Source organism: Athene noctua, chromosome 6 (assembly GCF_965140245.1).
Source record: "Athene noctua chromosome 6, bAthNoc1.hap1.1, whole genome shotgun sequence".
Taxonomy (NCBI): domain Eukaryota; kingdom Metazoa; phylum Chordata; class Aves; order Strigiformes; family Strigidae; genus Athene; species Athene noctua.
In genome coordinates, this window is record NC_134042.1 from 16,180,549 (window position 1) to 16,206,323 (window position 25,775).

The following is a 25,775-nucleotide window of genomic DNA, read 5'->3' on the forward strand; positions in this document are numbered from 1 at the left end:
TTAATTGCAGGAACCACCTTTCTGTGAGCAATTCACTTCATTCGTGTTATCTTAAGAGCCCTCGGGTGGATACTATATATATGAACCTGTTAACTTTCTCTTGTAAAGGATTTAATGGACGTGAGAAACCAAGGGGCCTTGAGGAATCACTGCCACAAGACCTTGGCTGAGCCTAGAGGAGTGGGTGAGGGTTGGCAGTAGTGGAAGACTCACGCAGTATGTCCAGGATCTCGCTGTGACAGGAGGCGAGGTGAGGCATGGGCTGGAGCTCTGAAGAGAAAAGGTGAGCTGGCCTGGAGAGAAGAAAGATACAGCAGTCACTGAACTGCAGAAACAGAAGAAAATGTTGAAGATAAAAAGAAAATGAAAAAAGTTTATAGCTGGAGTGGAAGTGGAGAAAACAGTAAATTGAAACTGGAGTTAGGGGTTTTTTAAAAAGGGAAGAAATGTTTGAAATAATAGGTTAAAAGGACTGAAGTAGGATATGACAGCCTAGGGGACAGGGAGAAGGGGAAACTAAAATCAGAGCCGGGGCTAGAAGAAGAAAAGGCAGCGTGAGGAGTGAGGAGGTCAGCGCCAGCTCCTGGAGCAGGGGTAATGGTAATTCACAGTAACAAAAAGATGTGGGAAGTTACTGAGATACAGAGGCGACAAGAGGACTTGGAAATCTTAAGAAAGCAAAAAGTGCACGTGGATTTTTTGTGTCACTGGCGAGTCCCAGTTTAACCATGTTTGCGCCCTGTCATCTCTCTTCCTGCGAAGGCTGCCAGCCTTTTTTTCAAACGTGCCCATAAGGTTGCACATTTGACAGTAAGGATTCATGTTGCCCTGTCGCAGAAGGGAAAGATGGGGGCATTCGCTAGTTTTCAAGTAATTTATTAATCTGTAATCTTCAAACGTGCTGTGAATGGGAACAGTGGGAGCTTTGTGAACCCTCTCCCGCCAAGACACCCTCGGGTCAGGCTCCGGAGGCAGGTGCGGAGAGGCGGCCGCGGTAACGCTTTGTCACCGTCCGCCGCAGAGCCTCACCCCAGTTTTTCTTGAGTAAATCCGGGGAGCAGCGCCCTGCCAGGTGCCCCTCGGCTCGGCGCGTGGTTTGCCCCCCGGGGCCGCTACAAGTCCCGCCGTTTCACGGTGAGATCCGGCCCCGCTCTGTCGCGGGAGTGGAAAAACCCCGGCGGAGGGCGGGGCGGGGGCCGCTGCGGGGCCGCCGTTGGCCGCCGGCTCGGCCCCTCCCGCCTTCCCCGGGCTGTCGCGCGCGGGGCCGCGTGCGCGACGGGGGGCGGGACACACCCCCGGGGCGCGCGCGCTGCCGTTGGCCGGGCGGCGCGGGGGCGGGCGCGGGGCGGGGACGCGGGTGCCGGCCGCGGCGCGCGGCGGGGGCCGGGGCCCGTTAAAAGCGGCGGGGCGGGGCGGCGGCGGCGCTCGGCATCGCGCGGCGGCTGCGGCATCATGGCCCTGCGCGGCGGCTTCGCCCGGCTCCTCCGCAGGCAGGCGGGCGCGGGGCTGCAGCTGCCCCGGCAGGCGCACTCCGTGGCGCTGGTGGGAGCCCCGCTCTCCCGGGGGCAGGTGGGCATGGCGGGGGGCGGGGGGAGAGGGCCCTTCGCTCCGCTGAGGGGGCCGGTGGGTGCCGCAGCCGCTCGGCTTCCCCCCCCCCCCGCCCGGCGGGACCCGCGTACCTGGCCGCAGGCAGCGCTGGCTAACGCACCCCCTTCTCTTTGTCTCGCAGAAGCGGCGGGGAGTGGACCACGGCCCCGCTACCCTCCGCGCCGCGGGGCTGGTGGAGCGCCTGGCTGGGCTCGGTGAGGAGCGGTGCCGCGCCGGGGGGGGGGATGCGCGGTGTGGGGTGGGGTAGCGCGGCGCGGGAGGAGGTGGCGGCAGCGGGGCGGCCCCCCCTTTCCTTTGCCCCTGCCCTGGCCGGGCATCCCTGCCGCAGTTCGGTTCCTCGAGTCGTGACTCAGCCGCTCGCGGCGAGCCCGTGGGGGTGGGGTGGAGACGGCGCCTCCCAGGGAACCGCCGAGCCCCCAGCGCCCCCGAGCCGGCCCTGCCCGGGGAGGCGATGCCCGCTGCTGTGCGGCCGTGCAGCAGCTGCCCCGCCCCGGGGGTCCCCCGGGACGAGGAGAGGCCGGGTCCGCCCTCCCCGGGCGCGGCGTGCCCCGCCCGGCTGCCCGGGGGCAGGTGGCCGTGCCCGGGTGGGCTGTGCTGGCACCCCCGGCGTGCGGAGCGCGCGCTGCCCCCGCCGCGCAGAGGGGGGGCCTTCGAAACCGTACGTGTGCCCGGTGTAGCCGGGCAAGTCACACCCTCGGCTCTGCTCCGCGATTTCTCACATCGTGTGTTTTCTTCTTCCATATTCATTACTGGCTACTTAGCTTGTTCCTCAAATACTTGAACGCTTTCAATTGATGGAATTTGGAACTTTCTAGAGAAATCCTCAGAAGATCTCAGATACCAGGTCTTGTCTGAAGTTTTGCTTTCCAAACACTTGTAAACAGCACGGTGTGAATGGAAAGTTTCTGATCTTCTCACCGTTAGCACTACTGTTACTCAAGCGAATCTGTGCACTTAAGTGTCTTTCAGCTTCTCGCATCGGTTGTTTCTACAAGCTGAGACCTGCAGAAGACTGTATTGCAGTTATTAGAAACAGGATGTGAGGGATAGAAACTTGTAAAGCTGAACTCTAAGTTGGAATTTCTTTAATCTAAAAAGTGCTACTGAAAACTGTATGATGGGGATGGATTGCCGGGCTGGACCACAGGAAGGACTATGTTACCTGCTCTGTGTATGATTAGTGGAGTTTGGATGCGTGCAGAAGAAAGACAATTGCTTAATCACCCTCTAGCAAATTTATTCTCAATTATAAAACCTCTTTAAAATAGATGCTATTGTTCAGTGCAGCCCTGTAGGCTTATCCTGCATACCTTATGAACCATAAGCTGAAAAGTCCCAGTTTGCAATCAGATGAGTAGACATTCTTTTCCCTGCTTGTTTTGTGCCAAGTTGAGGCATACGCCTTCCTTGGCAGTATGAATTCTAGCGAGCGTGATCTATAGCCTCCACAAACGTGGAAGAGGCTGTCTAAAACAGGTCTTGTATACTGGAATAAAAGCAGGTCTGGATATTACTGAGCTTAGAGTTTAAAACTAACAAGTTACCAGGTTTGAAAGGACAATGTTAGTCTATACAGGACTATAGGCAGCACTTTATGACAATTTTATACTGGAAGGCTTGGGGTTCTCTTTCAGGTGGTTAAGATATAATACCCATTTTGTAAGAATTATTTTGCAACCGCCCCCCACCCACCCCCTACAAAAAAATCCCAGCCTTATTTGCATGATGTTAGTTCACTTCAGTAGGAACTGGGAGAAGGTAGAAAGAAAGGGTAACAACAAGCCCTTTCTGGATTCTAGTAACAAAAAGTTGTGGGGATAGAAAGTAAACTAAAAAATGAATGCAAGGTGAAAAATACTTTCACTTTTTAGTTGCTTATGGACTATTTACTCATTAATCAGTAATGCACATAATTTCCTTGCTGTTCCCTTACAACTTGTAAAGGCACTGGGATTTCTTCCTCCTGCGGTTTGTTTGTCCTGTTGCTGACGTGCTCTTCCACTGGGGTGGTGGTTTGGGGTTTTTTTTTCAGTTAGTGTTGATGTTTTTTGCTGCTTAAATCTGCAGCGCTCTCATGAACAGGTCCAGATGGCACGTGGATTGTGAACAGGTTTCGCTGTGAGGGCCCATCCTGAAACAATGACAGTCACCAGCATGCACAGAGGAGTTACTTATTTTACAAGGACAATCTGCTTGAGGGTAGGGTGGTAGATTGAGGAGGACACTGCCATGTAGCCTGCTGTATTGTGCACATCTGTTGTTCATAGAAACTTAATAAATGATTGGGTTTGTGTGGGCTGTTTATTTTACTGCCTTGGGCTGGCGGGATAGCTTTGCCTGTAGTACTATGATATTAGTGCCATTGCTTGGACTCCTGTGGTACGCTGAACTGGCAGTAGAACTTTAGCTGCTTTATTCTTTGTCTTTCTAACACTATGAATTTTCTTTTCATATACTGAAAGCAACAGAGCCCCAGTATTACTCTTATTATTAACTTGGATATTCTAGTTATCTGTTATGTTAAAAGAATTAATTTTCATGGGACCTTGTCGCTTGTTTTCCAGGAGCAGGTAAATAATACTGCAGCAGACCAGGTTCCTCCTTTAAAAAGAAATAAAATTTATCTAAGATACAGGGCTTTTCCTGCCTGTATTGGTTACTTCTGAAGCATTTGTTTCCATTGGGTCTGTGTTGTTGTGTGTCCCCATTCCCCACTGGGATGTGAGGGAGCGCTGTAAATATGACTTTCCTTGTCATTGCAAGCTTGGAACCAGGTGTGAGGCCAGCTGTGGAATGATGCTTCCCAGTAGAAGAGCAAGGGTGGATTCTGGGCAGTTTAAGAAAGTATAGAAGGGGGAAAGAGGCAGTGTTCCTGTTATGAAAACTCGGTATTACAGTAACTCTCAGATAAAACTGCCCTCACTTGTTTCAAGTAGAAGAGTGACTTGCGGAAATACGACTCTACAACTGTGGAGTTGTAAAGTAGGTAGGTTTATTCAGCGCTGGGCGCATGGGGGATCGCTCCACCGCAAGCATGCGCCCCCTTTGCAGTTCTTGTCCTGCTTATATGTTACAAAATAATGCATATTCATAGAATGCTTATACAGATACATAATATATCCCCGCCTCCCCTCGCTTCTCATAGTAATCAGGTCTCTTCCTCTTGCATCTGCGCGTTGAGCTCCTTTGGTGGTCGCAAATTCCTGGGCGGGGGTTGTATAGATGAAGTATCTCCTCTTCCTCGCCGATGAAATTTTCACCCTTCTGCGCAGTCTCAGTTGTTCCCTGGCCCCTGGCCAAACCACCAGGCCAGTTTGTGCTGGAATTTGGGTAATCTATTGCTGACCAGAGGAGGCTTCTGTTCAGGCCAGAAGATAGTAGCCTAGCAACACTATCAGTATCCAGCAGGTCTATGGACACAGCCCCCAGCCTTGCACAGGCCTAAAGTTTTGATCTTGCTGCATCCCCTAAACTTCCCATATCAATCCCCCCTTTTCTTTTTACTTAGTAAATTCTTTTACTACTCAAACTATCCTACAACTCACTTCTATAACTAACTCATGTATTAGTAAAGCCTACTTTAGTAGCTTCAAACTCGGATTATGATATAAAGCATCATATGTAACTTGCAAGCATTTTGTAAGTCTCCAGTTCCATACATATATATAGTCACAGTAAGGATTAACAAAATCACTATAGATATCAACAGAGCTACCACTGGGTGAAGGACTGTGTTAAAGGTTCCGGTTGCCATTGGTGACCATCCAAGGAGGGTATCCTACCAATGATATTCCCCTACCTTCCGTACTTTTGTTAAAATTTCATGAATTTGCTCCGTGTCATGTCTTACTATAACTAACATCTCCTTTCCTTCCTCCTTCACTTACTCTATAATGGAAAGTAGGTCATCATACTGCAGCATTTCCTTCACCCTTTTTAAATTCATTCCTAAGGGCATAGAACCTATGCTTTGATACAGAGTATATTTTGTTTCTATTACTTGGGAACTCAGAACGGGGGTGACATAATTAAAGTCACACCCTTCGATTTTCGTGAAATTACATACACAGTGATTAGAATGGTTTCCTATCTCCATTTCCTCACCATCGACTATAAAGCTCTTACAAGAAGTGCGTAAACATATGCACCCTCCTCCTATGTATATTAGAACTGTATTGTGGTTAGGAGAGGGTTGAACTTCAAAATTGCACTCTTTCTGGTGGGTGTCCAGGCACGTATCTTGAGCCTCTATGGAGTTCCCTTCGCAGACATATCCCTGATGTCCCATGTTAATGCCCAGATCTGTGTCAATAGTCTGCCATTTATCCCCTTGTTGCCACACCCACCCTCTATGTCCTACCAGATTGATTATTACTCCCTTATGATACAATCCTATGGCAGTAATAGGGTAGATTTTATACTGTGTAGCCCTTGATATGGTCAGGACGAAGGCGATTATTTTATCATTCTTATCATCATACGTGAAATTTACCAATTTCCACCAGGATTGTAATTCTCTTTCTTGATCAAGTGCTTTATCCCAAATTACCTTCCGAATTTCCTTAGGGAGGATTCCCTCATCCCCTTCTCTCAGAATATTGGAAATAATCGATTGTATCCGCATTTGTGCTTGTATACAACTAAGAGCCAGGGATGTGTCTTTCTGTAGAGCTTCCATCCCTTCTACCACTAATGAATGGTCTTTGATATTAACTCTCTCCCAATCAGGGAGAAGTTTTGATGTTAGCCATTGGTGATTCCCTAGGGCTAATAAGGATGATTTGAGAGGCCGTTTTAACTGATCCAATTCTTGAGTTGCAGTAGCCAACTTGTTCATTATTACTTCTGAATCTATACTATTTAATACCCCCAATCCTGTCCCTAAAATTCCTGTTGCATCCCTCTTTTGTCTTTGAACAGCCCGAGCCTTTAGCCAGGCAGTCCATCCCCTTTGAGTTGTTTCCAGAAATGGAAGGCACTTTGGTTGTATGTCTGTCAGGTTCACCTGTAAATGCACTTCCACCTGTTTTAGTGACCATTGGGGATTAAACAATACGACCTGCTGGCCAGTTTTTCGGATCACGTGTGGACCTATCTTAAAGATTCTTGGTTTTGACTTTGGCACTTGCCCAGCAATCACTTTCGTAACCCTTACAGACGTGATAGGTGACGGAGTCGTTGCAGTAGACTGCATGGGGTCAATTCTAACCCTGTAGAACAATGCCTGTCTTCTTGACCCTTGTCCTAAGCATGTTACAAAAGCTGTCTGAGTTAAGGTAAAGTTAAACCAACACATTGATTTCCCTTTGCACGATTCTCCAAATTTATATGAGGACCCTATCATTCTCACACCTATCATAGTGTCTTTTAACACTGGAACTAGACCATCCTCATGATATATTTGACAACCCACTGTTATTTCATCACCCGTCTTTCCTTCTAATTGGTCAATTTCGTCCTTATTGTCCCTTCTCCACTGGTCCCCTTGATATACCTTATTATTGTTAACAACCACCATGGCTAGTTTTGTTCTTGAGTCCACATCCTTCACCATCATGGCATGATTTTTCTGGGCATGATTCCAAGGCCAATCTTTGGGTTCCTGGGCACAGGCAAGAAGGATAATCTTAAAACATATTAACAGTTCAAACTCACGATTGATCATTTTGAGGTCTTAATCCAGAAGTTTTTCTTTGGATCTGAGTTTTAATGGTCCAGTTTCTGTCACCTCCCAGCGTTGTTTAGGAGCCTTCTTGACCCTAGTATGATGTATCCATGACGTGTGTTCTTTAATTTTCACTGCAGTAAATGTCGTAAGTAGCACCTGGAATGGCCCCTCCCATTGTGGTTCCAACGTTTTTTCTGCAAGAGACTTAACATACACATAGTCTCCAGGCTGTATATTGTGTACCGGTCCATCTAACCCTCTACACCGAGTTACGAATACATGTTTCCCAATTTTGTTGTTTGCTTAATGCTATCATGTATGAAGTCATGGTTTCCTCCCCAACCTGCAGTGACATTCCCTTCTGTATCACATAAGGTCGGCCGTATAACATTTCAAAAGGGCTTAATCCTTCCTTGGCTCTTGGTTTGGCCTGTATGCGCGGTAGAGCCAAAGGGAGGGCCTGAGGCCAGGCCAGGTTTGACTCCTGACCAAGTTTCACTATTTGCTGCTTAATCAAATGATTCATTTTCTCTACTTGACCACTGGATTGGGGACGATATGGGGTGTGAAGTTGTCAATCTGTGCCCAGATAGCAACTGACTTGCTGGACTCCTTTTGAAACAAAGTGCGACCCCCTGTCAGAGGATATGGTCGCTGGAACCCCAAAACGTGGAATTATTTCTTGTGTTAATACTTTTGTCACTTCTCTGGCTTTAACCGTTCTGGTGGGAAACGCTTCTGGCCAACCTGAAAAGGTATCTGTTAATACCAATAGGTATCGGTACCCCCCTTTTCTTGGAAGTTCTGAAAAATCAATTTGCCATTGTTGTCCTGGTCCGTTTCCTTTTCCAATCTGGCCTACTTCTAGATTGGGGGTATTCTTAGGATTAGTCTGGAGGCAAAGGTCACACGGTTGAGTCACTTGCCTTACTATGGTATACAAATTTCTGGCTCTAATATTCCTAACTAAATATCGGTATAGGGCCTCTGCCCCCCAGTGTCCTTTTCTGTGCTCTTCCCTTACCAGGTGTCTGGTCAAATAAGCGGGAATTACTACCTTCCCTTGGGGAGTGACGGCCCAACCTTCTTCATTATATGATCCTTCTAGATCTGCAATAAGCTTTTGGTCTTCTTTATTATAAGTAGGCTTACCTTCTAAGATAGTCTGTCCATCAGGGACTAAAGCACCCTCCATTTTTACCTCTCTTTTGGCCGCTTGTTTTGCCTCTCTGTCCGCCAGTTCATTTCCTCTTTCCAAGTCTGAGTTCACCTTTTGGTGTGCCTTAACATGCATGATTGCCACTTTTCTTGGAAGTTGGACAGCTTCCAGTAGCCTCAGAATTTCCTTCCCATGTTTGATGTGTTTCCCTTGTGAATTTAGCAGTCCTCTTTCCTTCCAGATTGCTCCATGAGCATGAACTACCCCAAAAGCATACTTTGAGTCTGTATAAATGTTCACAGTCTTGCCTTGGGCTAATCCTAAAGCACGGGTGAGAGCGATTATCTCTGCCCTTTGTGCAGATGTATTCACAGGCAGCGGTCCTGATTCCAGTATCTCTTGGGTGGTAGTAACAGCATACTCAGCACACCTTTTGCCGCTCAAGACATAACTACTCCCATCTGTAAACCAGTTCTCTGCGTCTTCCAGAGGGGCATCCTTCAAATCTGTGCGGCTTGAGTATGTTGCCTCGATGGTCTCCAGGTAGTCATGGTGTACTGGTTCTCCTGTGTTTCCACTAAGGAAAGAAGCTGGGTTGATAATGTTAGTTACTACAATCTCTATGTCATCTTGTTCCACTAATTCCGCCTGATATTTTAGGAATCTTTGGGGCGAAAGCCAATGTCCCCCTTTAATTTCCAATACTGCAGACACTGTGTGAGATACTAATACAGTCATTTTCTGGCCTAAGGTGAATTTTCATGCCTCCTGTACATTTAGGATTACTGCTGCAACCGCTCGTAGGCATCCAGGCCAACCTTTAGCCGTTGTATCTAGTTGCTTGGAGAAATAGGCAACTGCCCGATGATATGGGCCTAAGTCTTGTGCCAGTATTCCCAATGCAATTCCCTGTCTCTCGTGTGAAAAGAGGAAGAATGGCTTGCTTGCATCTGGGAGTCCCAAGGCCGGAGCTGACATCAGGGCCTTCTTTAGTAAGCCAAAGGCTCGTATGGCCTCCTTATTCCATTGGAGGTTTTTCTGTTCAGTGACAGTTAGTGCATATAAAGGTTTAACAAGTAGTCCGTAGTTATAGATCCATAATCTACACCAACCAACCGGTCATTCCCAGGAACGTTCGCAATTCCTTCACTGTTTGTGGCCTCAGAGTCTGACAAATTGCCTCCTTCCGAGCTTGTCCTAAGGTTCTCTTTCCAGCACTGATTTCGTAGCCCAGATAGATCACTTCACGCTGCACCACTTGGGCCTTCTTTTTAGATACTTGGTAGCCCTGAAGTCCCAGAAAATTTAAAAGGCTTACCGTCCAGCTCACACAGGCCTCTTTTGTCTTGGTGGCTATTAGGATGTCGTCTACATACTGCAACAGCTTTCCCTCTTCAGGTAGAGTTGGGGTTTCCCATAGTTCAAGGTCTTTGGCTAATTGGTTACTGAATATAGTGGGGCTGTTTTTAAATCATTGTGGCAGCACCGTCCAAGTTAACTGGGTTTTACATCCACTCTTAGGATTTTCCCATTCAAATGCAAATATTTTCTGACTGGCTTCGAGGAGAGAGAGGCAAAAGAAAGCATCCTTGAGGTCTAAAACAGTAAACCAGATTAGCTCAGGAGTTAATTTTGTCAACAAGGTGTAAGGCTTTGCCACTAATGGGTGGAGATCTTCCGTTATTTTATTTATTGCTCTCAGATCCTGAACTATCCTATATGACCCGTCAGGTTTCCGGACAGGTAATATGGGAGTATTAAAATTAGATTCACACTCCTTTAACAATCCTATTTGTAAAAACTTCTCTGTAACTGGCTGGATTTCTTCTTGATTTTCCTTCTTTAAAGGGTATTGTTTAATTCTTACCAGTTGTTGTCTTTCTTTAAGGTTTACCTCTATAGGTGGAGCATTCTTCGCCCTCCCAGGTGTGTCAGTGGCCCATACTCCGGGATACACCTGATTGATGATTTCCTCGCTAATTTCTCCTTCTGTGGGGATACTACTTAGAGATAAACTCATGATTTGTATAAGTTCTTGGTTGTTTACCTCCAGAGTAATCTCTCCATTGTTAAAGTTAATGGTTACTCCTAATTGTTCTAATAAGTCTCTCCCCAGGAGCGCTTTCGGGGAGTTCGGCATATACAGAAACTTGTATATGCCTAACTGTTTTCCCAATTCATATTTTAAAGGTTTGCAAAAGTATGCCTTTTCACTTTGGCCAGTGGCTCCTACTACCATGACGTAATCTTCCTCTAAGGGTACTAAATCCATGGTTAAGACTGAATATGTTGCTCCAGTATCCACTAAAAATTCTACTTCTTTTTGTTCTTTCCCTAGCTTTATTGTAACCAGCGGATCTGCTAGGGTAGATTCCCCAGGTCCCCGTCATTGTTCTTCTAAATTAGCTAATGTCTGCCGCTTTCGGCGGTTTCCCCCTTTTCCTGTGTTTCTCCATCCTTCACTCGCTTTTCCAATGTCCAAACTTTCTGCATATAGCATGTTGATTTCTATTCAGCAGAGGTTGCTCCGATCTCCTTTGTTCCCCTTCTTTTATTACTGCCAAAATTTTCTTGTGCCCTTTCTTGTAGTCCTCTTCCTTATTCCTAAATACCCTCCATGCCTCCTCCAATAGTGTTTCTAAGTTCCTTCCCCCAGGAGGAGGTACCTTCTGAAGTTTTCTCCTAATCTCCCCTGTGGCTTGCCCTAGGAACAGAGAAACCAGATGTTGTATTCCTGCCTCTGAGCTCGGGTCTAAGGAAGTGTTACGGCGCATTGTATCTCTTAGCCGATCCAGGAATTCTGACGGGGACTCGGATGGACCTTGTTTAATTTCGTAAAATGTTGACCAATTTATTGCTTTAGGAATAGCCCTCTCCATTCCCTTTGCAATCCATTCATGATATGCTCTTAATCTTTCCACGTGTGCAGACCGATTGGGATCCCGTTTTGGATCATCATGTAAGGGGAGAAACTCCTTATAGTCTCCCCCAGTGGCCCTATAGTAATCCTCTGCCAGATTTTGCACTGTCTTTAGGACCAACTGTTTCTCGGTTTCTGTTAAATAATCCAATAGCAGCTGCATGTCTTCCCAGTCAGGGTTGTGTTGTCTTATAATAAATCGAAAATGCCTGGTTACACTCTCAGGGTCATTTCGGTAGTCTTTGGCTTTCTTTTCCTGTATCTCTAAATCCGAAGTAGAGAATGGCACCTTAACCAACATAGTGCCTTGGGGTCCCACCGCCTCTCTGAGAGGTGCTTGGAGAGCTTTAGGAGCTCTTCCTCGCATCTGGGAGGAGATTGGGCTATCTGGAGGAATGGATTGTTCCTCCGAGTCCTCATCCTGTTCCTGGGATTGAGGAGGAGGTTTGAATAGGTCCTCCGAGCTTTGCTCTTTTGCCCTTCTAGTCTTATCCATTCTAGTACACCTCTGTCCGATGCTGCATGATGAGCAGCACCTTTTTAATTTTCCTTTCATTTCTCCCTTATAATCTTTTTCCAGGGCAAGCACTAAAGGGTCTTGTGGTGGAATTAATCCACAATCCCTCTGCCACTCCGGGTGATTCAGGAGGGTGAAAAACATATCTGCATAGGACACCTCGTCCCACTTCCCTTCTCTCCATAAAAATAACAATAATCGTAGCAACGTATGATAGTCTGAGGTCCTATTCAGTGGCCATTTAGCCTCCTCTTCCAGTTTGTAAAGTGGCCACCACTGATTACAATATTTAATCAGAATTTTCTTGCTTTCCGTGCTTCCCCTCCCTGCTATGTCTTTCCAGTGCGTGAGTATGCAATCCAATGGGCTTTTCTTTACAATTCTTACTTGCTTATTCCCCATTATTATTCCTTCTTCCCAAAATCCTTTCTCTCCATTTATCAGACGCACAGTACCACTTACATTGACAATCTATGCACTCTCCTAATACCCGTATTTGGTGAGAGTTCCCCTTACCGGGGGCAGGAATACAAAAAACAGGGGATTCTCCCACGTACCTGGGGGATATAATCTGCTGGTTGTTCCTACTCTAATGCTACCAGCTGCCCAGAAGGAGTTGTGTACAGTCCTTCTAGCAGGTATAAATCATTTCCCCGTGCCAACCATTCATTCCTTCTACACAAATAATCACTAGATTCCTACCCAAACCAACAGAGAAGGGATCCGCTTTCCCCTCTCTGGTTCATGCAATGTTTTCACAAAACAGACAAAGACAGTGCATTATTTAAACAGATAGAAACTTCTCATTTGTTTTGCAGCGACTGCTCTCACTCACGCCCTGCAGGCATGCAGGCATACAGGTACACAGACACTCATCACGCTTAAAGGGCCCGTCACACTTTCCACTCACACCGTGAAATACACCAAAGTTAAAACAGTCATCAAGTCTGTGTGTAACATATATCATAAGCCATTAACAATTTGCCATAAGTTCAGAATCTAACAGAACACCACAAGTTTCAGCAGGTTGCAACAAATATCAGTCCCGAGGTGGTCAATGACACTTCTATGAACCCCAATACCCACTTATTCAGTCGGCCGAGGTGGTCAATGACACTCCCATGAACCCTGAGAACCAAAACCAAATGGGTACCCTCTCCTTGGGACTGCACTGTGCGCCAGACGTCTCTGCGCGTCTTACCAGCAGCCCATTACCCTTTAAACATACCTTTGTCCGCGATTCAGATGGTCCTTGTCTACTCCCGCAGTGGACAGCTGGGAGTGGAGTTCCTCCGAGAAAAGCTCGGGGTGCACACCTAGGACATCCACCCGGCAGCCGTCCCGGCAGCCGAGCGGAGAATGTCCCATCTGGGGTGCCAACATGACTTGCAGAAATACGACTCTACAACTGCGGAGTTGTAAAGTAGGTAGGTTTATTCAGCGCTGGGCGCATGGGGGATCGCTCCACCGCAAGCATGCGCCCCCTTTGCAGTTCTTGTCCTGCTTATATGTTACAAAATAATGCATATTCATAGAATGCTTATACAGATACATAATATATCCCCGCCTCCCCTCGCTTCTCATGGTAATCAGGTCTCCTCCTCTTGCATCTGCGCGTTGAGCTCCTTTGGTGGTCACAAATTCCTGGGCGGGGGTCGTATAGATGAAGTATCTCCTCTTCCTCGCCGATGAAATTTTCACCCTTCTGCGCAGTCTCAGTTGTTCCCTGGCCCCTGGCCAAACCGCCAGGCCAGTTTGTGCTGGAATTTGGGTAATCTATTGCTGACCAGAGGAGGCTTCTGTTCAGGCCAGAAGATAGTAGCCTAGCAACACTATCAGTATCCAGCAGGTCTATGGACACAGCCCCCAGCCTTGCACAGGCCTAAAGTTTTGATCTCACTGCATCCCCTAAACTTCCCATATCAAGAGTTTTCTGGGGATCAGATTCTTCTGTTTGCCTGAAATGGTAAGGTTTGATTTATTTTTCTGTTCATATATTCAAATTCAGTTCAACCTGTGTGAAATGAAGATGCTATGAAGTCTCCTCTAAAATGTAGCATTTGGGTGGTAAGATGCATTTGCTTGATTGTTTTAGTCTTATGTGTGTATACTGTGACTACCAAGCAACCACATGGCTTTTCATATGTTTGTGTGCCTGAGGTAATGACTCCTGTTGATAGTGCTCAAGCCATATCAGAGAGAGAGAGAACACTAGACCTTTGTTTCCTTCTTTTTGCACTGTTTTGCATTTTGCTTTCACTGGCTGGTGTCTCTGGGAGGGAATTGTATTCTTCCTTTCACCCTATCCTAGTTTCTGTTCTTCCATAGTCCTATTGCAGTGTCCTGAGCTGCTACTCCCTATTTTTTGGGGAGGGGATCCCTCCCTTTAAAGAGACTGTGACTATACTTACATGGCATGATAAATTCTTGGCTGCCTAAAATGATGACTGCCTATGAACAGCTTGTTTATGCTTACACTGAAATATGAGAGGGAGCTCAGAGGCAGATGGTATCGCTAGTGTGTAGCAGACTGTCAGAGATGAATCTCAACTATTAACTTGACTTTTATCCCCTTGTTAGAAGCAGAGAGAACAGAGTTACTTACGTGTTGGTAGTAGCTCGAGGTGTACTCAGGAGGAGAGTTAATGTAGCAGGAGTCCAGTTTCCAAGCCAAAATCAGTGGGTGTGCAAGTTTGTAGCAGGGATAATTTAAAATATAACTGACTAAACCTGTGGGGCTTTTTATTTACTTTGGTGATGTTTGTCTTTTGGCTTTGCTCCTTCTCCCAAGGGAAACCAAAATATTAACGCATACTTCTTGCCAAAGAAGTAAAAGTGCGATATGAAAACAGAGACCCATAACTCCCTGGCATGGGGGAGGAAAGGGTACCAAGCTTGCAGGGCTGTGTATTGTTCTGGCAGCAAAGAGAAATGGTGCTATATGTGGAGGCTCTTGGACTGCTGGTGGGAAGGAGTGGGGAAGATGAGTGACAGATGCACTTGACCTAGGCTGTAGAAGATGCAAAGTATGAAGTTCTTCTAAAGTGAGAATTTATTGGATCTTTCCTGTTTGCTGCAGATTAAGCAGAGAATCCGGTCAAATTAAGAATGTTACCTAGTACTCTTGAAGAGAGAAGGACCATTCTCAGATTTTTGTAAATAATAGATAGCTGTTGTGTTAATTACTATAGCCCTTGAGGTGACTTAGAGCACCTCTGTTGTTGCTAATGTGGGAACAACTTTAGTATAAAATTTCCTCCCAAACATTAATTTTTGTATGTTGACTGTTGATTTCCTTCCCCCTGCTTTTATTTAGAGCTAGATGTGGCTGGGTTGTTGAGTTTAGTCAAACTTGGGTTTGTATTACTCTGGAATTGATTAACAAAGTTTGGATCTGAGTTGCTGGTTTGGCAAGTTAGTGAACTGCAGAGGCATGTGGCTGACAGAAGTAGAGATAGACTGGTCAAAAGAGAACGACCATCATATTACTAGTCTTTTGTTTGACCAGAACAAAGCTTTTCAGTAATAGGATTCAGGAGGTCAGTGTAGTGACTCAAAAAGGAGTAACCTCCTCTAAAAGAGGAATGGAGCTGCTAATCCCTGTGTCACTGGAGATATGCTCCTGCTTTGCCTAAAACCATTGGATTCATACTGATGATGTCCGCTGCCAAAAATAGCAATTCAACTTTGCTGTCTCACCAACATTGTTCATATGGTTAGTTCCAGTCTTAACAATTAACAAATTGTGAAGCAGCTTGTACATATGTCTCCTCTTTCTTCACCCAGATCTTATTGGGTGAAGAGTTTAAGAGGAAGATAAATAGTCTTTCAGTTAGGTACTGAGGGATGCATAATGAAGTAACAGTGCTGGGATTCAGCAGATGTGGACTGGCAAGAGTTACAGCTGCAGTGTTGGGAAAATTTCGTCAGCCCATCCAGTAAATATGTGTTTGAAGAGTTGCCTATATCCCTGAAGACTTTGATAAACTGTACCATTCCGCTTGCTCTGTATTTGAATTAAGATTTGTAGTTTGACAAAGATCCGTTTATGTTAGAAACAAAATCTGTCAGGAATTCGGTACTCTTGGATCAGAATCTATTTTAGCTTTGCCTGAGCTCTAATCTCAGTTGTTTCTCTTCAAAGTTTAGCATTTTAAACTTTCTAAGACTTTACAGTTTAGAGATTCTTGACTGGCTCGACTAAACTGTAGAATTCCAATAAAGTCTAAATTTATTGTATAAAACTGGGATTTTTTAGCCTCTCTCTTTGCTCTTGTTAAAATGGGAGACAGACAAAATTTTAAATAATGGCTAGCATTTTAAGCAGCATGTTGTTTAGATAAGTCTCTGCGTTGTTGAGGTGAGAAATGCTAAGTTCATGGGTTCTTTCTGATTGCATCTGCTGGCAGTATTGTCAAAGCTAAGCCTATTAATTTACTAGGAATGTTCTCAGGAAAAAAATCAGTTAGGATACAGAGTAAAGATGTGAGACTAACAGTTAAGTCTTCTGCCCTACAAAGCAGAAATGGGAATGCCCTTTTTTCACTCAGGCACACCCTCCCTCCCCCTTTTGCCTCTGAACAGAACAGGTAAATGGCAGTCCTCTTTTTTTATTAGACATATGCATGCACAAACACTTCTGTTTAATAATACCAGTAAAACATGCTTATGTAGTATTGCAGCTTGTTTCCGTAACTAGAATAAATGATCTCTCTTTATTTACAGAGACCTAGAGATCCAAGCAACTCTTATTCTTGTTTACCTCTCAAATGTTGATTAGCCATGATTGGTTCGCTTCAAAGACCAGTGGTTTGACAAAAATCAAAGCTCAGTCAAATGAACTGGTTATAACTGGCATTTGCAGTTAGTCTTTGAAACTATGCCAGTTGTCAGAATGCATCAAGGGCAGGTGCTGCTCCCCTCGGTGAGGGAAGGCAGCCAGGAGCTGACTCTGGTAACCAGGCAGGCGGAAGGAGCCCTGCTGAGGCTTTGGAGGAGAGCTCTTTGGGCAGACCTCCACTGAGGCTCTTTCTAGGTTGCTTCTTCGCAGCAGACCTCATCAGCTAGCTTGCCTTGAGCCCAGGAAGCTAAGCTCCTAGAAGTGGAGTAGTGTGCTCCGACAGCACAGTTTATCCTTTTGAATGTTGTACCCTTTGATATTTCCGTGATTACAACTAGTCTTAAAAGTTATTAGAAATATGCCAACAAAGTACATGGAGTTGGAGCATTCTTTGCAGTAGATTAGTTCCGACTCTCTTCCCCTCCCTATACTGATGGAAGACACCATCTGCTTGTCTCTGCTTTGAAATGAAAAGCATTGTGTCAGTCATTGATTTGATGTTTGTTTTTTCCTCTCCCATTTGGCTGGCACATATTCCAGGTTGCACATTATCCATGAAGTTGGCTTTAAAAGAAACTTTGTTAATTTGGGGTAAAGTTCACTCAGTGCTTTAATTGTAATTGTTCCTCATATTAGTTTAAATACCTCTAAATAAATAAGCTATGCTGATGCAGATTGGGAAACCTGAATTGATTATTTCTTCTCAGTCTTTCAATGAAAGGAGATTATATTCAAGGACCAAAGAACAAAGCTCTTGGAGGTTTTGGTTTTATGGTGATGCCTTTCATCCTTGCTATTTTTATATTATAGAATTAGTTTTAATACATGACTGCTGAATTTCTGCACCCATAAAATTATCTCTGGATTGTAATAAGGGCAGATCACATGGTGGTTTTATTTTTTTACCATGAATGGTGTTGAAGGAGAGGAGTTACTGAGGCGGGGCACAAAGGGAAATGACAGGGAAAATTTAGGTAACGATTTGGGTTTCAGTCTGCTTTATGGTGCACAGAATCTGTTATTACTTTCTCATTTGAAACTTTAATTCTGTCTCATTGTGGACTCAGAAGACCAAGGGACCTATGGCAGGTATGTGCCTATGTGAATAAGGTACAGAGGATTATTTTTAGATGGAAGGTGGAAATTTCTGTTGTAAAACCACCTGGTGAAAAGCAGGGAATGAGGCACTAAAGTAAAAAAAATCCCCATCAGATCTTTCATTTGAATATGAAGAAATTAATTGGTCTGATGTTAGTTTCTTGCAGCTAGTAAGAGGGACAAAGATAACTTCAGGAATCTCTGATACATTCTGCTCTTCCTCTCAGGTGTTATTGGTCTGGGTTAACTAATAAAACAACTATTTACTTCTGTAAAAATCTAAAGCACAGGGTGCTTCTTGAAGAGAGGTGGTTTGGTATTACGACTTCCTATGGCTGTAAATGCCTACTTGCTTCTCGCTATGGGGAGCCGTTTCTGGGTTAAGCTTGTTTGAAGGGAATTAGAACTTGTGTGGGGTTTGGTGGAGTGGCAGACCACTATAGCGGCACCCTTGTCTCCTCTCTGATGCAAACCAGAGCACAAATGTTTCCCAACACCCGATACTGACGTTTGTGGAGACCTCTTCAGGTCAAGCACACTGGATTTCATAAGAGATTAAAGTTATAAACAGTTATCAAAAGGAAATGAGGTAGCTGCTCAATTTGGGGTCACAAAAAATACTTCTTGGTTCATTTTATGCAAAGGACAATTTAACACTACAGAGTTGGTGTAGCAATTGGTATTGTGTTTGCTTATTGCTGTTATATGAGCTGAAGCCTTTTAAATAGGTACAGATACAGAAAACACCTTAAACCAGACCTTTTAAAATTCCAAAAGGCAGGGTGGAAATTACTGAGACATGAACTTGCCTCTTAGTAAGTGAAGTTTTTAGAACTGGCAGAAACCTATTGAGCCATCAAATGTATGCAGCTAATAGGAGACATCTTCCAGCAGGTACCTGCTCAGTTTAAAGCAAATTAGACACTGTGTAATGAATTTCCAAGCAAGAAGGTTATGATTAAATAGTATTGTATAGTTTTTACACACTCACCCCCTGAATAATTCCAGAGGGTTAAAACTCTTAAAATAAGCTTCAGAATGCACGGGTTTTAATGAATTGAGTCATTTGTTTGCTACTGTGCAATGTTTTGACAGTGACTCTGAGAAAGGATTGCAAAGTTTGTACCATAAACCGGTGAGATTATGCTGAAAAGAAGGATGGTAACAGTTTGTAGTCCCTTGTTTTATTCACAGGAAGGGAAATGTTAAGTTTGTCTGTAAACATTGTTCATAATATCCATTGCTTCCAGAAGAGCCTTTCTGTGTCTGTGGTGGCTCACTAGACAGGCTGTAATCTGAGAAAACAGTTTGCAGGAGTGATGCTTTCATGTGAGGGGCTTTATATAACACACAGTATAAAGTAAGACCTAATAACTGTGGGATTTCCAGATTCCTTCTGAAAGTAGTTCAGCTGGGTTTAGAAACCCGGAAGAGGAAAGATTTAATTTTCCTATTAATGTAGGATTTATTCTTTTTCCCTCTAGTTCACAGATACCAGCATGAACAGGCAGTGTCAGGAGATCACTTGTATCTCGTGTTCCACGTGCTTTTGTTCCAGTTCCTGTTTGCTGCCTAGAAGCGCTGTGACAGTTGCTACAGTAGCATGCCATTGGGCACTGCCTGTGGACAGCCTGGACTTTGAAAGCTCCATCTCCTGCTATTAGATTGCTGCTGGCTCGGGTGCGGTGTCCTAGTAGAGGGTGGGAAGGAGGCTTTCCCTCCTGCTGCTCAGATGTTTTCCAATTAAATGCCCCTGGACTTATGAGCCACCTGCTTTTACAGAAGAAAATTTTCTCAAAATCTGTGCAGGGAAATGACTTGGTATAGTAACTCCTTCCTACAGTGGGTACTGAATAAATGGGCTGTATTGCTTAAGATGAGAGGAAGGGGACATTACCATTGTCATATAGCTTGCCAAAGGGCATCTTATGTCCCAGCTATAAGCATCACTGTTTTGACCCTGAGTGCTACATTAATAGCTTATTTGAAAAGGCATGCAGGAAAATTTATTTTCTTAAATATGTTCTTAATTTGTATTTCCACCTTTTTTTCCCCTTAGCATAAGTTAGGCTCCTAATTATGAAAAATGTTCGTTTCTGTTACCAGGTACACGTAGGTTCTTCAGCCTGCACAGATTGAACAAGAAACAACTGCCCTCTATCCCCTGGTCTGCTGGTTGAATGCCTATGTGACCTTTCCCTAACCTGTGCGGGTCAAAAGAAGTTGACTTAGGAAATATTTACTGTACGAACTATTTCAAGCTAATTTATTCATTTCTGGCTGAAATGTGTCCCCAAGCAGCTCTGCTGATAAACTCTGCCAGAGGGGGAGGGCATTGAACCACTGAGGATTGCACTCCTAAGCTGTAGAAGAGAGGTGTGTGCTGCCTTTGCACACTAATCACTCACACCAAGAGGAGGACTGCTGGGCATATGTGCATCTTAATTATGTAACTATTTACTGAGTGTTTGTATCCAGATTGACACTTTTATTGCCCTCATACCTCTTTCAAGCTCCTGTAATGGAAATAGATGAATCAAGCCTGGGGCTTTTTTCTTCACTTCAAAAAAGTGATCTCCTCTTGAGCCAGGGTATGATGGAGCTGACTTGTATGGACTTGTTATAAATTTTCTGTGCTGTTGATAATTGACTGATGAATCAATATATTTTTTTCATTTGAATGTAATTTCTGTTAGAGCTTGAAAGTGGAACAGAAGACTTCTTTTGATAACATTCAATTTTATATTAATTAGTTATAGCAAAATGTTTGTGGTGTTTAGTCTGTAAGTACTGTATGGTACTGGTTTGTTTAAAAAGAACGTCAATCCTGACTAGACCTGCTCTGCTGCACTGACAAATGGTGTGGATGCTATGCTTTCTAATGAATCTAAGGAAGCTGGCTTTCCAATCTGCCCACATCTTTTTCTAGTTTTCAAAACTTGGATCTACTCTTTTAAAAGGCCTGTATGTCAACTTTCTGTGCTGATTTAAAAAGCTGTCTGTTTATAGCTATTAGCATCTAAGAGTGCCCCAACTACCAGAGAAAGTAAGTGCATATTTTTTGGTGTGGTAGATTATATAAATCTTTCACTAACAGCCAAATAACAGCAAGATACACCAGATTGCACTGTGCTACGGCATGGCTGTCCATTGAGCAGTTTCTGTGTTGAACAAAATAATGCAGTTGAAAAAGATTTAGGTTAGTTGAAAAAGATTTAGGTTTTGATTTCTTTAAATCAAAACTGTGCAAGCAGACAGGTGAAATGGAAAACAATTCAGGTCTTTAAGTATTAGACTAATATCTGAGACTCTAAATAGAAGCTAAGAAAATAAGAATTATGTGACAAATTCTTTTTCCTTGCTGTTCAGTAAGCATTAATATATATGTGCACACACATGCACATCTAGTCACTTTGGAATATATGGTGTATCTATGTACTGTGAATTATTTTGTGTACTCTGTATTCACTAGGCTTTAATTTTGCACTAAGGTTATTTAATCATAGCTTTCAAAACTCAGGCACATTAAAAATAGGAAGAAGAAAATATATTAGTGTTTGAGGATTGGATTGGTGTGTACTGAGATTAACTGTATTTTAATCAGCCATTGGATAGCTGGCTGAAAACATCCATATCACCCTGGGAAACTTGAGCTATCCTCTGCAAGCACATAGAAACAGTAGGCCTAAATAAGAGGGTTGTAAATAAGAGCTGAGAAAAGAAGCCACTATAAGGTTTATGAACTCTTATCTGAACAACAATAAACTTTTGAATATGGTAACCAAAACAGGAGGCATTTATTGCCTTTAACAGACATTGGGCTTTTTTTATAAACCCCCCAAAATAACTAGAGGCATCAATGCAGACGATAGGGGAGTACCATTTGTTCAAAAGGTGGACGGGATCCCAGAATTCTGAACCCCAGAAGTGTGTGTCTGTCCATCTTGCTAGCATCTGCCATGTCTGGCCTTGAGCATAACCTGAAGAATCTTAACCAGTTCCTTAAAGTGCTGTGGTTGGTTCTTTGTTTTATGCTGATCTCAAGATGGAGCATCATGATACAATTTCTTCTTGTTCTTTCCCATCTTTCAAAATGGGTAAAAATACTGTGATGTGCTTGTATGTCCTATAAGAGAACAAAACGTGGCAGTCCTCTCTTACATTACCTTGTGTAATGTGCTGTCCTGTGGTGTGTAAGTCACTGAACACAGCTCCCCGCTGCAGATTTACCTCCCGCAGATGTCAGAATATTAGATCAAAGGCATTATTAGCTTGTACAGCATCTCCAAAAGCTCTTGATACCTACTGAATAATGCAGTGTCTTGAAGCCTTACTTCCAAAATTTCCCTCCTGTGCACAGTCGTGTACTTTCATCAAACTCTGAAATACCGAAATGTGTACCGGTGTGCATATGCATGAGAAGTAGCCTTGTGGGAAGACACGTTAAAAAAATGGATTTTTGACGTTCATTGAGCATCTCAGAGCTTGCAGCTGTTTTCTGATTCTGCACAGCAGCAGAATGAAACAGAGGTTAAAATGTAGTGGTCACACAGAGATCAGATAGCACATTCAAATCTGAACAAAATGGGCTCAGAATTCCAGGGCCATCATTCTGCTGGCTAATTAGGTATTGCCTAAGTGTGTGGGGGAAATGCTGCTGTGTGCCTGTATTGCCTTTTGAAAACCAGGGAGAGTGGTATGTCAGGGTCTTGCTTACTGCTGTAAGTCTGCGGGTTTTCTCAGAGTTGCGGAGATTTATTTAATCCTCTTGCTAGCATCTGAGCTCAGCTGACGTGTCCTCTCCTAGAAAATACCCTAACATATGTCCCTGCTATAAGAAGTATACTTGCCTATTTGCCAGTCACCAGTGACTAGACCATTTTCTGTTATTCTTTACACCAGTCAAAACTCCTAAAGTCTTGTTTTTCTCAGTGCTATTTTTACATTTTGTTCCAGCAAGCAAATTCACAGGGCCTGCTTCCTGGACATTAGACTAATGGTTTAATGGAAGTTAAACCCGAAACCCAGAGCCTCAAGTGGGCTGTTTCTTCATTTTCATTTGCTTGCCTTAATTTTTCAAATTGCCTTGTTAGGCATAGCCTGGCTAAAGGCAAAATGTGAAGCTCTAGACTGGATGCTTTGAACTGCAAGCAGACTGGTGATTCTGAGGAACAAATGGGACTGTCCTGACTGGTATTCAGGGTGGTCTTGACTTATTAAGCCACTTTTGGTGTAGCTGTAAATACCTTGAGGCCTTTACAGTCCTCATCAGTGTCTCACCAGCAACAGGCCTATCTGAAACAGAGAGTCTCTGGCCTGTGAAATACTGTTAGAAATTTTGGTATCTAAATGACTGTTAAGAAAGCACATGGTATCAGACAGCAGAACTTCAAAGGGTGAGCTCTGTAATGCGTATGAATGAGAATTAAACTTCAAATGCAGCCAATTTAATAAATATGTTCCCAGCTGGGTGGAGGAGGGGAAACAGCACTCAAAAATGTTCCTTTGTTTCATAATCTGTCAAGTCACTCCTTTTCAGGGTAAGTAGACAGAAATACATTTTAGGAAAGGCTGAGTCTTAGACCTCGAATGTTGTCAGGCTTCAAATGGCCAATTAAGTTGTAACAGGCAGTGATAGGATCTCAAATAAGGTTGGGATCAAAGCCCCAGAATCAAAATGCCTTCTAGAACATCTTGCGTTGAGAAAATGGATAGGTTCTCTTACAAAGCAGTAGTGCATCCTCCATGGAGTTGCCTGAAAGTACTACAAGAAAATTTCCATTATTGGTAATGTAGCACTTTTGTGCCTGGATTCTTGTGGGGGTTTGAAAATGGAAAATAACTGTTAGGACTCAGGTATAATTAGTGAAATGTGTAGTCCTAGGCATCTTTGAGCAGCTGGGCTCATTTAAGGCAGTATATGATCTGTCTAACTGGGAAGGAAGACAGCAATACAAACTGTACTTTTTCATGTTAAAATTCCCAAGAAATAATTAAAAAAAAACAACAAAACCAAGCTTTATTTCTAGGTGACTTTCTATGATTGTTGTATCTGATTGCTAAATTAAAGCAACAATACTATCTTAAGCTTTCTGATCTGCAAAGTTGTGACACAGTTGTTTGCAAGGGCATGCAGATAGTCAAATGAATCCATTCACTTCCTGTTGTTCCTTTTGTACTTGCCCAACTGATTTTTCTGAGGGGACCATATTTTGAACATTTCTCTGGACAATTAAGTAACTCACTTTCTCCTTTTGCTGATGTGTTTCCAGGATGCCAAGTGTACGACTTTGGAGATCTGAATTTCACTCAAGTTCCCAATGATGAACTGTACAACAACCTGATTTTATATCCCCGGACAGTGGGTTTAGCCAGCCAGGTGCTGGCTGATGCTGTGAGCAGAGCTGTAGCCGCTGGACACAGCTGTGTGACTATAGGAGGGGATCACAGGTGAGCTGAACTAGAAGCAATTAGTGGTGCAAGCTGCAGGCTGACACTTGGAGTGTAGAATTTAAAGAAAAAAGAAGGGGACAGTGGAAACAACTTGGGTTCATTTCCTGTCAATACCATAGGGTAGCAGCATTTTGATTTTACTGCTGGGGCTTTTAGGGTGGAGATGACTACAAAAATCTGACCTTCTAAGATGGTACTGCTTAGTTCCTGACTGTTCTGTGACCTGCAGACAAACAAATGAGGTTTTTCTGTTTGGGAAAGTTTATGTAATCAGATCCCTTTAGGAACTGTTGTGGTTTTTTTATTGCTGAATGCTTAGTGATGTGTCTCTTTTGCTCCTCAACTCTCAGGATGTCATCTTAGGATGGGTTTGTAACGCCTGCACACTGACCATTTTGTAATGGATCTTAGAACATGAGAATCTCTTTTTCACTAAGCTTTGGTCTCAGATTTGATTGAAGAATGTAGGCATGTAAAAATGAATTGTGGGGGAAGGTGTCATGGCTGGAATCAAAAATAGGTGAATATCAGAAGTGACGAGTGAACACACTAGATGTTCTAAGAGATCATTTTGTGCTAGAACAGGTGAAGGTTTGAGCGTGGGAAGGGTGACAGTGGAGAGACAAAAGAGCTCTTTTTCATCTGTCAGTACTAGTATAGTCCCACAGAGACTTGGAATCTCCCGGAATCATGATGCCATGCAGTTTGTGTGGGATGCACCCTTTATTGTCAGGGATGTCCGAAGTGTTGAAACATGACAGCGTTGCTGACTGAAGTTGCAGACTTTCTGCTGTCGTGTAGTTGTTCTGAAGGAGAAATGGTGACTAAAGACTTTGCTACTGTACTTCCAGCTTGGCACTTGGTTCTGTCAGTGGCCACGCACGGCAGTGCCCACACCTTGGCGTGGTCTGGGTGGATGCGCATGCTGATATCAACACCCCGCTTACAACTCAGTCTGGAAACCTCCATGGACAACCTCTCTCATTTCTCTTGAGAGAGCTTCAAGATAAGGTAAGTCAGTATTTTGCTTGTACAGTTAGCCTCCACTGAAATCCTCAGAGCATTTTACTACTTCTGGTGTGAGGTACTTTCTTATCTGCTGCAAACACAGACCTTTTTTTCTGAGTACAAGCAAAAATACATATTATTTGTTTAATACAGGCACATACGTATACATACATATACACAAATGTAAATATAGGTATACATGCACACACACTTAGAAACAAGAATGATAAGCTCTCCTTTTTGTTGGCACCCTCATGGGTGGTAGGGAGAGCAGGAGTTCATGTGCTCTGTGTAGCAGCTGCCAGAGGTGCCATTCCCACGCAGTGAGTGGAGCTGGTGCTGAGTCTGTGCAATGGCAGCAATTCTGCTGAGCAAAGAGGGAGCCTCCCCCCAGCCGAGCCTGTGGGAGCTGTGCTGAGCTCACCTCTGGAACAGCTGGTTCCTGCATACCTTGTATGCTGCTGCTGCCGCCGCTTGGTTTGGCTTTTCCATGTTTTGAAAACC

The 25,775-nt window shown here is 44.1% G+C and overlaps 1 protein-coding gene across 1 annotated transcript in view; it reads left to right on the forward strand.

The window, feature by feature from the left end:
* Nucleotides 1-1,406: 1,406 nt before the first annotated feature.
* Nucleotides 1,407-25,775, forward strand: part of ARG2 (arginase 2) — a 31,796-nt gene continuing 7,427 nt past the window's right edge. The window contains exons 1-4 of the mRNA XM_074909745.1: nt 1,407-1,569; nt 1,730-1,802; nt 24,083-24,260; nt 25,115-25,274. Coding sequence (XP_074765846.1) covers nt 1,453-1,569; nt 1,730-1,802; nt 24,083-24,260; nt 25,115-25,274 — 528 coding nt within the window. The 5' untranslated portion in view covers nt 1,407-1,452. The remainder of the gene's footprint in view (nt 1,570-1,729; nt 1,803-24,082; nt 24,261-25,114; nt 25,275-25,775) is intronic.